This window comes from Dasypus novemcinctus, chromosome 11 (assembly GCF_030445035.2).
Source record: "Dasypus novemcinctus isolate mDasNov1 chromosome 11, mDasNov1.1.hap2, whole genome shotgun sequence".
Classification (NCBI taxonomy): Eukaryota; Metazoa; Chordata; class Mammalia; order Cingulata; family Dasypodidae; genus Dasypus; species Dasypus novemcinctus.
The window spans coordinates 13,686,384-13,702,543 of NC_080683.1; the positions used below are offsets into that span (position 1 = coordinate 13,686,384).

The 16,160-nt window shown below is 48.3% G+C and overlaps 1 protein-coding gene across 1 annotated transcript in view; it reads left to right on the forward strand.

The window, feature by feature from the left end:
* Positions 1-14,511, forward strand: part of NCR2 (natural cytotoxicity triggering receptor 2) — a 32,476-nt gene extending 17,965 nt beyond the window's left edge. Inside the window, exons 3-8 of the mRNA XM_058307694.1 lie at positions 812-925; positions 1,011-1,352; positions 11,093-11,152; positions 11,681-11,792; positions 11,918-12,028; positions 12,920-14,511. Coding sequence (XP_058163677.1) covers positions 812-925; positions 1,011-1,352; positions 11,093-11,152; positions 11,681-11,792; positions 11,918-12,028; positions 12,920-13,022 — 842 coding nt within the window. The 3' untranslated portion in view covers positions 13,023-14,511. The remainder of the gene's footprint in view (positions 1-811; positions 926-1,010; positions 1,353-11,092; positions 11,153-11,680; positions 11,793-11,917; positions 12,029-12,919) is intronic.
* The last annotated feature ends 1,649 nt before the right edge of the window (positions 14,512-16,160 follow it).

Genomic DNA, 16,160 nt, shown 5'->3' on the forward strand with positions numbered 1-16,160 from the left:
CCCGCTCCTGGTCTCTCCGTCAATCACCCCCTTTTAAACAAAATCTTAAATGTGCTGACATTCACTATGAGACATTCACTAGCTCACTAATGAGATGTTAGAGAATTTCATCTATTTATGTAGTAATGAAGCAAACATTTCTCAAGTAACCGAAGGTGGGGGGCGCTGAGGGCCGGACCCCTTTGCTCCCTTCTCCCCGCCCCTCCCTCCGCTCTCGGCCCCCTGCGCATCCATCTGCCCCACCATCCCTCCTGATGAGCCTGCTCCACGCTCTCTGCTCTCTCTGCCCCTGTTCTCCCGGCTTCCCACCTTTGCCAGGAACCCTCCCTGCATCTCGGTTCCTGGAATTGAATCTCCCCCTCCTCTCCCCTCTGGTACCCACAAAAGCTCATGGGTGGAGACACCACTTGACCCACCAGGCAGCGTGGGCTTGTGGTCTCCGACCACATCCTGGGACCAGTGGGACTTAGAGCTCTGGTCAGGCCATTAAGTGGCCCTGATCTTGTCACCCACCCTGGGGAGGCGGGCAAAGAGGACCCTGCGAAGAAGAGGCAGTGCACAGAGAGGGGAGGGAAAAGGAGCTGGCAGCCAGTTATTTGACCACGGTTTCCTGCTGGTCTTCTCAGCTCGGCCCCCAGGGGGGTAGGAAGGTCCTGATAGGGAAGGGACAGCCAACATCCTGTACAGAGTCCCCACAGCCAGGTGCCAGGGCAGGACTGAGCCCTCCAGCCAGAGGCACGCCTGCAGCTGGACCCAGAGAACCTGTCCCCCCGTTTTCGCACTCCAGCCAGCCTCGCTTTCTCCTCGGCAGACATGCTGGGAAATCCAAGCAGAGTCCGGCCCGGCCCCTGGTCCTCCCTCCTCTTCCGCGTGGCCCGGAGACCCTGGCTCCCACTGCTGCAGCTGCTGCTGCTGCTGCTCTCGGGTAAAGGGGCGGGAGAGCAAGGGGGCAGGGGGAAAGGGCTGGGGCTTGTTCTGAGCGTGGCCTGACTGGCCGCCTTGTTCTCCAGGCTCCCAAGCAGATCCTGAGGCCAAGAAACTTCAAAAGGTGGCCGGGCAGACGCGCTCCCTGAGATGCCAGTACCCACCCACGGCCGGGCCCTACCAGAGGAAAAGCTGGCGTAAGGAGGCGTCTGCACTTGTTCGCGTGAAGTTAGTCACCAGCTCTGGTCCTCAGAAGCTGGCTGGCACCTCTCAGTTTTCCATGTGGGACAACCCTGAAGCCAGCTTTTTCATCGTCACCATGACCGGCCTACAGGAGGTCGACTCGGGCCACTACTGGTGCAGAATCTACACTGCTTTCGGCAACTCTTTCTCTAAGTCCAAAAAATTCCACCTGACAGTATCTCCAGGTAAGCCCCTTCCCTGGCCCTGAGGGGGAGGGAGGCCTCTCATGCCCTTTTGGTACCTCCATTGCCCCAAGTTTCCTGGTGGCGGGACCCAGGCCCCATCTCCTGAGAAGGCTGTTGGAGCGTGTGCCCACGGGTCCTTGTAGGTGCACACAGTGCCTGGCCTAAGCCGTACAAACCTTGAGAAGCTCAAGCAGATCAGTTGAGGGTGCTGACCGGTTGGAGCCTGAAACTGCCCAGCATCCTTGGAGAAGGCACCTGTACCCAGCATGTAGTAGATGCTCAGTAAAAGTGTGCCCACTGGCTCCCAATCACCCCTGGGCCGTGCAGAACCATGGGCTCGGGGAGGGGAGGCTTCTTGGTATCTGCATGCTGTCCTGTCACCCTCAAGGCTCAGATTAGGGTCTGCTGGCTGAGAATGGTTTTGCTATTTTTAATGGGGAGGAGGGGGGATGCGAAAGAAAAATAGCATGGCTTGGCATATGATAATTACAGGTTCAAATGTCAGTGTCCATAAATAAAGTTCAATTAAAACACAGCCACACACGTACGTTTACGTACTGTCTGCAGCCGCTTTTGCGCTGCAACGGCAGAGGTGCACAGCTGTGACAGAGACCAAAAGTCTCAACATTTGCTATCTGGCCCCTTACCAAAAAAAAACACAAAAAATCATGCGTAGATCAGAGTTTCTCAAATGCTTTGTTATGAAGGATCTTGTTTCTAAAATTTCCAATTGATCAAAGACATTTTTTTAAATAAAAAAAAAGAATTGCTAAAAAATAAAATAATGGGAAAAAACAAAATACAAGCCTAAAATGTTTATTATTAGATTTGACCAACATAAAATTACATTTCAATAACTATAATTAGAACACAACATAAGGAAATACGCAAAAATGATAAAACCATACGCATTGCTCATTGGCAGTGTGCATGTGTTTGATATACGTAATGGTTTAACATCACATCCTAAGGTTTATTGCTCCTCAATCATAATGAAACAAAAATTAGGAGTGAAAGAGCAAGTCTCCATACAAAAGGCTAATATGCACATGTTGAACAAACACCCTGTATATTTTAAAATTTAAATGTGACAATGAGCAAGCTTCTTGCTTGTTAAATTACCTAAGTACTGTTGATAACTCCGCAATTCTTATGGGACAATTATAAAGAAGCTGTTTTGATGCTTTGTTTTAGTAACACTCATATTTAAAAAAAAACTGGTCTCAGAGGTATGTAGACAAAAATAAAAGAAAGAATCTTAAAGCAATTTCAGCAAACTCAATATTTTTGTTTTTATCTTTACAAACAGTGGCAAGTGATGCCGTATTTTCAAAATGCATTTTCAATCCTTCATCAGTAGTTAGTTCCAAAATTTTATCCTATAAAGTTAGAGCAAAAGTTAAATTATCTTTTGATGAAAGAAATGGGTTCTGGGTCTATGAATTTCCTAAGCACATATCTTCTTTTCACAGAAAAAAAAATTAAAAGAATTCTGTCAAATTAATAACATTTTTCTGTGATTACTTTTTGCAGATGTGCAATATCAAGATCATCACCTGTTTCAATAATTGTTGTTAAATTATAAAACATATCACAATCTATGAAACTGTTAAGCTTCTAACTTTTGTTTTTGCCCTTAGATCTTATTTGCCATTGAAATTTTTTTTTTTTAAAGATTTATTTTTTTTATTTAATTCCCCTCCCCCGGTTGTCTGTTTTCTGTGTCTTTTTGCTGTGCCTTGTTTCTTTGTCCGCTTCTGTTGTCGTCAGCGGCACGGGAAGTGTGGGCGGCGCCATTCCTCGGCAGGCTGCTCCCTCCTTCGCGCTGGGCGGCTCTCCTTATGGGTGCACTCCTTGCGCGTGGGGCTCCCCTACGGGGGGACACCCCTGTGTAGCACGGCACTCCTTGCGCGCATCAGCACTGCGCATGGGCCAGCTCCACACGGATCAAGGAGGCCCGGGGCTTGAACCGCGGACCTCCCATGTGGTAGACGGACGCCCTAACCACTGGGCCAAAGTCCGTTTCCCGAAATTTTTTTTTTAATTTCTCTCCCCTTCCGCCACACCCCAGTTGTCTGTTCTCTGTGTCTATTTGCTGCATTTTCTTTGTCCGCTTCTGTTGTTGTCAGCGGCACGGGAATCTGTGTTTCTTTTTGTTGCATCATCTTGTGTCACCTCTCCATGTGTGCGGCGCCATTCCTGGGCAGGCTGCACTTTCTTTTGCACTGGGCGGCTCTCCTTACACAGCACACTCCCTGAGCATGGGGTTCCCCTACACGGGGGACACCCCTGCATGGCGCGGCACTCCCTGCACGCATCAGCACTGTGCATGGGCCAGCTCCACAAGGGTCAAGGAGGCCCGGGGTTTGAGCCGCAGACCTCCCATATGGTAGGCAGACGCCCTAACCACTGGGCCAAGTCCATCGCCTGCCATTGAAAATTATGTTGCATTCCTTCTTTGCATGGAAATATTAGCATCAAAGCCATAATACAGACAAGTCTGACTGTGCAATTAGCATACTTAAAAAGTTGGTCCTAAATAGTTTTCTTGTCTTGCAGAAACCTTAAGTGTTCTTTCCAGAAATCAAATAATCCCAACAGAACTTTTCCTCTTGGTGATCGTTGTACCTCAGCATGAGGTATATTATAGTACAACAATGAAGTATAGTATTCAAATTGCACACATACTAAGTTTGGCTTTGTTAGCAATATTGGTACATTTTCAGGTTGTGGTGGTAAATTCCTTTCTTTGTTTTTTCTTCCCTCTTTTCTTCCTTTATTTATTTGTTTGTTTGTTCTAGGTGTTGGTGTCCCATATCATTAGCTAATTTCTAAGTACTTTGAGCTAAGGTGTCAATAGAAAGTAATATTCAAGCTCCCTTTTTTTCCCACAGATTAAGCCAACACTGTGAAGCAAATATCTCTGTTGCACTCTTTCCATTTTTTTGGCAACTGTAGGTGAATTTTTAGTCTTAGCAACACAAAGTCATAGTTTATAAGAAGCCCTCAAAACACTGGAGTTTATATATGGAATTACTGACTTTTTTGAGAGCTTTTTAACCCAATATTCTTATTTTTTTGTTTAAAAAAATTAGTTTAGTATTGAACTTACCCTTTTTATATGTTTTGTATGTAAATTCCACTTGTTTTGATGGTTGTAGAGTTTGATATGGTTCATGAATTCCAAAAATAGATATTGGATTATGTTTGTAAACTGATCTATACCAGGGCATGATTAAATTATGATTAGGGCTTTGATTGGGCCACATCAGTAGATGCTGAGTACTCACCTCTTGATGAGACAAAAGACATGGTAAAGGACAGAGTTGGAGTTTGTTTTTTGTTTTTTGTTTTTTAAGATTTTTTTTTTTTAAAGATTTATTTTTATTTATTTAATTCCCCTCCCCTCCCCCGGTTGTCTGTTTTCTGTGTTTTTTTGCTGCGTCTTGTTTCTTTGTCCGCTTCTTGTTTCTTTGTCCACTTCTGTTGTCGTCAGCGGCACGGGGAAGCGTGAGCGGCGCCATTCCTCCGCAGGCTGCTCCCTCCTTCGCGATGGGAGGCTCTCCTTATGGGTGCACTCCTTGCGCGTGGGGCTCCCCTACGCGGGGGACACCCCTGTGTAGCAGGGCACTCCCTGCGCGCATCAGCACTGCGCATGGGCCAGCTCCACACGGGTCAAGGAGAACCGGGGCTTGAACCGCGGACCTCCCATGTGGTAGACAGACGCCCTAACCACTGGGCCAAAGTCCGTTTCCCCAGAGTTGGAGTTTTGATGTTAGAGTTTTTGATGCTGGAGTTTTGAGCTGGAGCGCAGGAAGTGAACAAACAGGAGAAGAACACAGAGGAGTAGAGACAGCTCCTTACACGTGGCAGAAGCCCCCGGGAGAGAGAAAGAGCTGTTTACCTGATAGCCTACAGTTGGCCTTGTGGAGTGAGCACAGCAGCTGAGCCCGGAGAGAAATGCAGGTCCGGAAAGAGAGGAACCCAAGAAGCCTGAACTCTTGGCAGACGTCAGCAGCCATCTTGCCCCAACATGTAGCAATAGACTTGGTGAGGGAAGTAACGTGCTCTATGGCCTGGTAACTGGAAGCTTCTACCCCAAATAAATACCCTTTATGAAAGCCAACAGACTTCTGGGATTTTGCATCAGCACCCCTTTGGCTGACTAATACGATGGTATATTTGCTCCATTTACTATTGCATCTCAGCAAATAACTCACTGGGTTTGAGCTAAAAGTTCACATTATATGAGTGTATTTGTTTTTTTTTTTTTATTTTCATCATTTTTTAAACTTTATTTTGTACATTTAATATAAACAAAAAGAAAAAGAAAACACAGTTGAATAAAAACTCCATTTCTCAATTAAATGTAATGGATACATATAAAAAAATTTTTAATCACACAACATGTTACACAATATATTTGGTTCATAGTAATGCAATCATACAGTATTTGCCCTTTTGTGTCTGTCTTGCATCACTCAGTGTAATGTCCTCCAGGTTCATTCATGTTGTCATATGCTTTACGACTTCATTTCTTCTTACAGCTGCATTATATTCCATTATGTGAATACATTATAGTTTGTTTATCCATTCATCTATTGATGGATGCCTGGGTTGTTTTCAACTTTTTGCAATCATAAATAATGCTACTATGAACACTGGTGTACAGATGTCTGTGACAATGCTCTCAGTTCTTCTGGGTATATACCCAGTAGTGGTACTGCAGGGTCAGGTGGCAAATCTATAATCAGCTTGCTTAGGAACTGCCAAGCAGTCCTCCACAGTGGCCCAGGAAGTAAGCACACAGAGGAGCTTGGTTGTGAGGAAAGAGAAGCAAGCCCCAGGAAGAGCGGAACCCAGGAAGCCTGAACCCTGGCAGACATTGGCAGCCGTCTTGCTCCAACACATGACAAAAGACTTTGCTGAGGGAAGTAACTTATGCTTTATGCCCTGGTAACTGTAAGCTCCTACCCCAAATATAAAAGCCAACAGATTTCTGGTATTTTGCATCAGCATCCCTTTGGCTGACTAATACATATGATATATTACATTGATTGATTTTCTTATTTTGAACCAGCCTTGCATACCAGGAATAAATTCCACTTGGTTGTGATGTATAAGTCTTTTGATATGCTGTTGGATTTGATCTTCAAGTACTTTGTTGAGAATTTTTACATCTATTCATTAGAAAGATTGGTTTGTAATTTTCTTTTCTTGTAGTGTCTTTATCTGGCTTTGGTATTAGGGTAATGTTGGCTTCATAAAATATGTTGGGTAATTTTCTCTCCTCTTCAGTTTTTTGGAAGAGTTTAAACAAGATTGGTGTTAATTCTTTTTGAAATGCTTGGTAGAATTCACCAGTCCTATTCTAATTATGTGAATAGAATGTTGACGTCTCCAATGACGTCATGTAGAGATGTCTATTTCTCCCTTCAGTTTTCCCAGAGTTTGTCTCATGTATTTTGGCACACCCTGGTTAGATGCATAGATATTTATGACTGTTATATCTTTCTGGTGGATTGTCCCTTTTGTTGATACATAATGACCTTCTGTATCTCTTACAATTTTTTTTTTTTGCATTTAAAGCCTGATTTGTCTGGTATCAACATAGCTAACCCTACTCTTTTTTTGGTTGCTATTTGCGTGGAGTATCTTTTTCCAACCTTTCACTTTCAGTTGTTTTCTATCTGTGGGTCTAAGGTCAATGTCTTGTAAGCAGCATATGGGTGGCTCATTTTTTTTATCCATTCTGTCAGCCTGTGTCTTTTAATTCAATGATATTACTGTAAATGTACCATTTACTTGTACCATTTTATTCTTTGGTTTCCATATGTCGTATTTTAGTCTGTCTTTTCACTCTTTTGGTTATCTTTTCTGCTAGTCTTTCTTCTATACTCCTCCAACCCTCTCTCTCCTGTCTTTTTATTTCAGGTTCTAAGACTTCCTTAATATTTCCTGCCAAGGTAGATTCTTTTTTGCAAACTCTCTTAGTTTCTGTTTGTTTGTGAATATTTTATACTCATCTTCATATGTGAAGGACAATTTTGCTGGATAAAGAATTCTTAGCTAGCAGATTTTCTCTTTCAGTATCCTTAATTGTATCATACCACTGTCTTCTCACCTCCATGGTTTCTGAAGAGAAATCCACACTAAGTATTACTGTGTGTCCTTTGTATGTAATGGTTTGCTTCTCTTTTGTTGCTCTGAGAATTTTCTTTTTATCTTTGACATTTGATATTCTGAGTAGTATGTGTCTTGGAGTAGGTCTATTCGGATTTTTTCTGCTTGGGGCACAGTGCACTTCTTGGACATGTAAATTCATTTCTTTCATGAGAGTTGGGAAATTTTCAGCTATTATTTCCTCAAATACTCTTTCTTCCCCCTTTCCCTCTCTTCTCCTTCTGGATCTCCCATGACATGTATGTTTTTGTGTTTTGTGTTGTCATTCAATACTTCAAGCCTCTGCTCAATTTTTTCCATTCTTTTCTCTTTCTTCATTTCTTTCTTCAATTTCAGCTGTTCTGTCTTCTGTTTCACTTATTCTTCTATCATTTCAAGTCTGCTGTTGTATGCCTCTAGTATGTTTTTTTGTTTGTTTGTTTTGTTTTGTTTTGTTTTTAATTTCCCTCCCCCCACCCCCCCCGGTTGTCTGTTCTCTGTGTCTATTTGCTGCGTCTTGTTTCTTTGTCCGCTTCTGTTGTCGTCAGTGCACAGGAAGTGTGGGCGGTGCCATTCCTGGGCAGGCTGCACTTTCTTTCTCGCTGGGCAGCTCTCCCTATGGGGCGCACTCCTTGCGTATGGGGCTCCCCTACGAGGGGAACACCCCTGCGTGGCACGGCACTCCTTGCGCGCATCAGCACTGCACATGGGCCAGCTCCACACAGGTCAAGAAGGCCCGGGGTTTGAACTGCAGACCTCCCATGTGGTAGATGGACGCCCTAACCACTGGGCCAAGTCTGTTTCCCGCCTCTAGTATGTTTTTTATCTCACCTATTGTGTCTTTCATTCCCATGAGCTCTGTTACTTTTCTGTTCAGGATTTCAAATTCTTCTTTGTGCTCACTCAATGTCTTTTTTATGTCATTTATCTATTTAACCATATTGTCTTTTAACTCATTAATTTGATTTTGGAAATTTGCACACATCTCCCTGATTAGTTCTCTGAAATTCTGCATTTCTTCTGGGGCTTTGATATATTCCTTTTCTTGGACCATGTCTTCCATTTTCTTAGTGTGGTTCATAATTTTTTGCTGAAGTCTAGGCATTTGATTAAGATGTAGTTTTCTCAGATGCTCAATTTATTTCTCTTTTGTATGGATTTAGTGGCAGGAGGCTGTATGTTCCCACTGCTCTTTGATTCTTGGCTTGACCTGGATTGTTAGGATTGTCCCTGCCAGTTGTTCAAACCTGGATACTGGACCTAGTAATTCATTATAAACTCGTTTCTTCGGGCCTTGGGGTGGGAGGCTCTAGAGGTCGGAAAAAGCCTCTCCTACTTATTTATTTTCCTGCATGCACTTCCTTGGTCTGCCAGCAGATGGCATTCTTTCAACTCAATCCTAGTGGGACTGTATTGTAACACAGAAGAGATCAATGTGATATAGCGTCCTGCCTGAAGGCTAAGAGCCTTGTAATTCAAACTCTCTCTGAGAGAGTTCACCAGCCTTCTCTGGCAGCCCCTTCCCTTTTCCCAGCTAGGAAATATTTCCACTCCCCTCTGAGTCCTCCACCATCAGTCCTAGTTAGGAGAGAAGGAAATTGGGAGGATCGTATCTCTCTAGCCCCTTGCCAGCTCCCCAGGCTTGGATTTCTCCAGTCCTTCGCAGGATCCCAGGGCAAACCACCCTGTGGTCCATCCTGGCCTGGAAGGGCTCGTGGGACACAGCAGACCGGACCTGTGGGTCAGAAGCTGAGTCAGCTTTAGGCTGTGTCTCTCTCTCCCCTTTCCTAGGGTGTAGATCCCTGGAGCCCCCTTTACCCGTGGCTGGCCCAGAGGCCTGAGAATTCTAAAGTGCCTTTCGTGTGGGGAGGGTGCTGGCAGCAGCAGCCACTGGTTTCGACTCACAGTTCCGTAGTCGTGATTTCCCTCTTTTGTTCCCTCTCCTCTGGGCGGTGTCCAGCCTTCACCTGGTGTCCTAAAGTCTAGAAGATCTTTTTCTAGGCTGTTTCAGCCTGTCCTCTAGCTATTTTTCTGAAGCAAAAGAGAGCCCCATATCTTTCTAGTCTGCCATCTTCCTGGAAATCCGAAGGTAATCTTTTTCTACTGCTGCCGTAACAAATGACCCCAAACCTAGTGGTTTAAAGCAACAAAATGTTCTGGAGAACACAAGCCCTGTGCATTTGTCCCTGGGCTACCTTCGAGGCTGCGTTTCATTTTGGAAGTTCCTGTGGAGAATTCATTTTCTGCTCAATGAGTTTGTTGAAAGAATTCAGTTCCTTGCACCTGAGGTCCTGTTTCCTTGTTGGCTGTAAACTAAGGGCCGTTCCCAGCTTCTAGAGGCAGCCCCACTCCTGGGCCAGTGGCCCCTTCCTCTGTTTTCAAAGCCAGCAACGAGGCCTTGAGTCTTTCCAGAGCTGCATCTCTGACAACAGCCAGGAAAGATGCTCTGTTTCTAATGCTGTGTATGATTAATTAAGCCCTCTTGGATAACCCATCCCAGAATCCCTTTTGCCATGGATACAGTAACATATTCACAGGTTTCAGGATAAACTTTGGGGGACCCTTGTCCTACCTACCACATTGAGGTATTCTATTTCCAAATAAAGCCAGTGCAAACTCTTCAGAGGCATTTCAGAAGGAAAATATCTCATTGGAATCAATTCCATCAACATCATTTAGTTTCCTATTACTGCCACATTCAGAAAAGAACTGATTTAGTAATCTCTGTTTTGCTGTCTATTAATTAGGGTAAAAAAAAACACCATATAAATTTTACTTCCCTAAATTAGCTAAACATGTTAAACTCTAAATTTTAAAAACAGGTTTGATTAAAAAAAGTTTTAATTATAAAAATAAACTTTTCAGGATTTTGTACACTTTGGGGTTACATCGCATGCTGTAACATGGTCCTACTGGGTGCATTACTATCCCACAGAGCACACGGCAGGCTACTCCCCACGCCCATTTGACAGCACCCAAACTGGTCAATACCCTGTAGGATGAGATGTGACAACTTGACAAGTCACATACTTGAATCTTGAGGTGTTGTCAAATTAGGACAAAAGTTTTGAAATCCTCACTCTCAATTTCTGTTCTTACTTTGTCATGGATGGGTTACAAATAGTTCATGACCCGGCACTAGTCCGCAGATCATGTACTGAGTAGCACCGGTCTGGAGTTTTCTCCGAGTGCCCCGACCCCCTCCTCCAGGCTGGGCCCATGGGTGGCTCTGGTCAGCACTCAGGCAGACTTGGAAGCGTGTCTCTATGGGACAAGAGCATGTCTGCATGCCCCTCGGCCTGGGGCTTCCTGCGAGAAAGCCCTTCCAGGGCAGTGTCTGGCCTTGGGGTGCCCCAGCCTCAGGCACCCTCTCCTGTGGGCCTCTCCCAGGCCTCACCCTTCTCTTTCCCTCAACTCTGGGAGAAGCTCTGCCCATCAAGGACCCCAGCTGGGGGTGCAGACCTAGCCGAGGACAGGGAGAGCCCGTCTCCCCTTGCAGCCTTGGGGCCAACTCATTTTCTTTCCCATCTGCCCCTCGCTGCCCCCAACAGCCATTGTCTTCTCTTTATCCTCAACAGGCCCCATCACTTTTCCAGACATGAGCTCCTTCAGGCCTCCCAGCAGAGCCCTGAGCACAGGTAGGTCTGGGCCTTATTGGGAGGGTGGGGAAGGGGAGGTGGTGGGCAGGTGGCTCACAGAGTCTCAGAATCAAGAGGGAGCCCCAGAAAGGCATTGCCATGGCTCTTGAGGTGCTGACCCTCCACCAGGAGATGCGAAAGCAGCCCTTGAGCTTCCCCACAAGCTGCTTCTTCCCTGGACACTAGAGGTAGGAGAAACGGGTGTGGATGGCAGGAATGAAAGGAGCCCACAGGTCCAGACTGCTTCCACACCCGAGACAGAGGTGGAGGCTGGAGCGAGGCCCGGGTCCCCTGCTTCCTTTCCAGAGCTCCTCCTGGACCCCGAGCTCCCTCTAGCACAGAGTTCAGGCCCAGGTCTGTCTAGTTCCGAGCCCAAGGACCTCACAGCAGTCCCCACCCCAAACCAGAGTCTGTGTTCTCCTCTGGGCCAGTGGGCTTCTGCTCCCAGCCCGTCCCAGTGCTCCCGTTGGGAGGAACGGGTGGGCTCTCCTGCTTCACTAACCCCGCTTCTCTGCCTTTCCTGGGCAGCCTCTGCCTCCACGCAGGGCACCTGGACTACCAGCCATCTGGTCTCATCACAGACCCAGAACTGTCTGTCCCCAGCTCCTGGGGCTTCCCCTGGCAGGACTGCCGCTTCGCCGTGAGTTCTTGGGGGGATCTGCATCCACAGAAGCTGCACCCGAGAACCCAGGGGTGTGGCTTAGGGCCCATAGACCCAGGTCACCATCCCCTCCAGCCCTCTCCTCTTCTTCCTCCTCCTCCCAGGCAAGGAAACTCCACCGTGCCGTCTGATCCCGCAGCTTCCAGCGCCCTGGTCCACATGCTGTGTGGACTCCTCGTGGCCAAGAGCCTAGTCCTGTCAGCCCTGCTTGGCTGGTGAGTGGGGCTGGGATTGCACTTGTGGGAAAATGGAGCAGGAAGAGCTTCTGTCCCGGGATAGCGGGCTGGAGGAGGCAATCAGCCAGAGAACAGAGAGATGGGAAAACTTCTAATTGACGTGGTTTTCCAAACGAAACCCTCCCTGCTTCCATCCACCTTGAATGGCCACACAGACCTTGAAGACCCACTCTTGTTTCTCAACTTGAAACTCTCAAGTACCCTATCCATGGCCACCCACAGCTGCGGGTTCCCCCGTTCAAGACCAGGGCCTCTGGATCTCTGTCCTGCTGTCACTCTTTCTCTCTTTTATCCCTTCCGCTTCCTCCTCACCTCCCTTTCCCTGCATCCTCTCCCTCCCCTTCCTCCCTCTCCTCCTCCTCCTCCCCCTTACTCCTCCCCCCTCCTCTTCCCTCTTCTCTTCTTCCTCCCCCCTCCTCTCCCTCCTCCCCTCTTCCCCCTCCTCCCCCTTCTTCTCCTCCTCCTCCCCCTCATCTCCCCTTCCTCCTCCCCTCCTCCCTCTCCCCCTCCTCCTCCTCTTTGTCCCTCTCTCCCTCATTCATCCTCCATCATTAACACTGACCCGTACCCTCCTGGGAAAGCTCCTGTCTGGGGACTCCTTCAAGCCCCATCCTAGACTCTGCCTCGCCCTAAATCCTGAGGATGAGAGGGTGAGGACGGCAGGGAAAGGGTCACAGCTCTGGGAAGACAGGGCCACGTGGGGGGAAACTCTTTGGGGCTAGGTAAGAGATGTCAGGGACGGTGTCGGCAGGGAAGAGGGTGGAAACAGGACTAGGTCAGGAGAAGGAGCTGCTGGAGGAGGCGTGGGGAGAGGAGAGAAGGTCAAAGGATGGACCCCTCACTCCATGTTTCCTCCTCCTCACACTTCAGGGCCCTAAGGGAGCGACACGGGCAGCCTAAGTGGAGGTGCCTGGCGTCCCCAGGGGCCCGTCCTGCCCAGGCCGGCCCCCACGAGCGCCTCCCTGACCTCTGAATGCTGTGGCCCAGACTTCCCGGAACTGGACTGAAAGCCCCTCACGACATCCCTCACTCCAGAGCCGAGGCTCTCCCAGCCCCGCCGCCTCCCGGGGCCCAGGCCCGCTTCATGCTCTGCCTTGGTTTGCGTCTGGGCCAGCAGCGGACGTTTCGGCAACCAGAGCCCCCTGCGGCACCTTTCCACCAAACCAGAGCCACCGCTGGGCCCTCTTCCTTCTCCTCCTGCTGCTGTCTTTAGCCCCCCAGTGCAGGCCCCCAGCAACCCCCACATTCCTGTTTCTGCTCTTTCTCCCATTGCTCAGCTACACTCTGCCAAGAGCTCTGTTGCTCCCGCCTCCTCCCTCCCCCTCCTCCCTCCCCCTCCCCCTACCCCCTCCTCCCTCCCCCCTCCTCCTCCTTTCAAATCCCTACCATCTCACACCTAGGCTTGAACTACTGTGTCAGTCACCTAACTGGCGTCTTCTTCGGTCTCCACCACCTACAAATACCAGCTCCCTTGTCCCCATGCCCCCACACATGCCTCCGCAGCCACGCCTCCGTGCATTTGCACTGCACAGAAACTGTAGTCCAGGGTCGTGACCGGAGCCCACATTCTGCCGAGGTCAGGCACGACTGGTCTTGTCGCGTGCCCCTATGCTGTCCTTCTCACCGCCATGGAGACGGCTGCTCGCTCTAGAAGGACTTCATGGACGCCCCCTCTTCCTGCACAAGCAGCGCGGGAGACTCCTGGACCCAAGCCCAGCCAAGACAGTCCTGGGCCCTCCCCCAGCCCTGTTCTGTCTTCTGTCCTTCCTATCAGCCAACGCTGGGGACTGAATCACGTCCCCACAAAAGGCACGTGCAGATCCCAGCCCTTGGTCCTGTGTGTGATGGCTTGAAGCTGTATGAACCCCAGACGTGAATCCATTCCTGTGGGTGTGGACCCACTGCAAGCAGGCTATTTTGGCAAGTAGGATCTTAACAGAAGATATGGCCCACCTCATTCAGGATGGGATTTAATCCTCTTACTGGGGTCCCTTATAAACAGAGGACTAAAAAGCCCCAGGTTTCTGACAATGTTCTTTCATCAGTCGTAACAAATGTGTCACCACAATACATGGTGGTAGTGGTGGGGTGATGTATGGGAATCCTTTAAGGTACACGTGATTGTTTCCTAAACTCACAGCTTCTCAAATGAAAGATTTTGTAAAAGCCACAGGTGGGTGCCGGACTTGGCCCAGTGGTTAGGGCATCCGTCATGCCACATGGGAGGTCCGCGGTTCAAACCCCGGGCCTCCTTGACCCGTGTGGAGCTGGCCCACACTCGGTGCTGATGCGTGCAAGGAGTGCCCTGCCACGCAGGGGTGTCCCCCGCATAGGGGAGCCCCACGCGCAAGGAGTGTGCCCCGTAAGGAGAGCCGCCCAGCGTGAAAGAAAGTGCAGCCTGCCCAGGAATGGCGCCGCACACACGGAGAGCTGATGCAGCAAGATGACGCAACAAAAAGAAACACAGATTCCCATGCCGCTGACAGACACGGGAAGCAGACAAAGCAGACAAAGAAGACGCAGCAAATAGACACAGAGAACAGAAAACCAGGGTGGGGGGAAGGGGAGAGAAATACATAAATCTTAAAAAAAAAAAAAAGCCACAGGCACAGAAAAGAAGCCTCAGAGACCGGAGAGGTGGTAAAGGCCGGAGGCTGGACTCAGCGGGGCACAGAGGCAGGGAGAGAGGCCCCGAGAGGCCAGGCCCACAGAGCAGCTGGAGCAGGCGAGATGGGGCCTGGCGGAGAGCCCACAAGCGGACGGACGGGCGTGAGCGGACCAAGCCGTGACCTGCCAGGGCCTGATGGCCTCAGCTGAGCTCCGAGAGGCACAGCCCTTGATGACGCCTTGATTTGGGCACGTTCACGGCCTTAGCACTGTCAGCTTTTAACCTAATGAAAGCCAACCCATTTCTGGTATATATGTACGGGCATCCTGTAGCAAACTAAAACACTGTGCGAGAACGCATGTGTAGGAAGATGTTGATAGTTAAGTTGCTCCCAAACGGAATGAGGGTGGGCCTTAAGCCAGTACGGCTGGAAGTCCTTATCAGCCAAGGAAATTGGGCACAGAAAGAGAAGCCAAGGAGAGCAGCTGGAAGCCAGTGGAAGCCGGAAGAGAAAGGGGAAGACACCGCCATGTACATTGCCATGTGACAGAAAAGCCAGCGAACCCAAAAGAGTGTTTGCCAGAAGATAGCAATCCCAGGAGGAAGCACGCCCTCTAGACTCTGAAGCCACGAACCAATAAATTCCTGTTGTTAGGTCAACCCATTGTAAGGTATTTTTTTAGCATCTAAGAAACTAAAACACCTGATATTGGATCTCCTGGACTGAGCTTCTAATTCATTATCTTTTCTCCCCTGTTCTCCATCTATTTTTCTTTATCCCTACTTTCTGGGAAAGTTCCTCAAGGTTGCATTTCAATTCTCCTATGCAAATGTTTACAATTTATGCTATTCATGTTTAAAATTTTCTAAGTGCTGCATTTGTTTTCTGAAAGCTCTTTTTTATAGCACGTATGCTTATATTTAGAGGATGCAGTATTTTTTTTTTGACAAAATTAAAGTTTTAACTTTTGGAATTTTTTTCAGTTTTGTGCATTTTGGGTTTCCTTTTTGTATCTTTTGTTTTCTCCTTTCATTAGCCTCTGTCGTTCCTCAAAGCTTTCCAGACGCTTCTACCCCCCAGCAGCCCAGCTACATTGCAGAGCGAGGCCCTCTAAGCTGCTCGGGCGCTTGCTGTGTGGGTTTGGGGGCTCGTGAACTCCTGACTGATCTATAGGAGCACGGCTCTTTGGGGTGGCCCATCAAATCTCAGTATTGCTCCATTTTTTCTCTTTGCTCAATTTCTCCAGAAATGGCTATTTTAACTCTCCTCCTTGGGGCACAACCTGGATGCCAGGATTCCGGACACCAGCTTTAGCAAAGCACAGGGGTCTCCCTGTCCAGTGTGCCCACTTTTCCTCATCCCCCTGTGACAATACCCTCTCCCACCAGGAGGCCTGGTGCCCTGAGCAGGGCACCTCCGTGTGCACCTTCTTCAGGGACCTCCTCGAGTTCTCTGCAGGGTGAAGAGAGGAAGGAGACAGGAAATGGGCAGCTGACCTATTT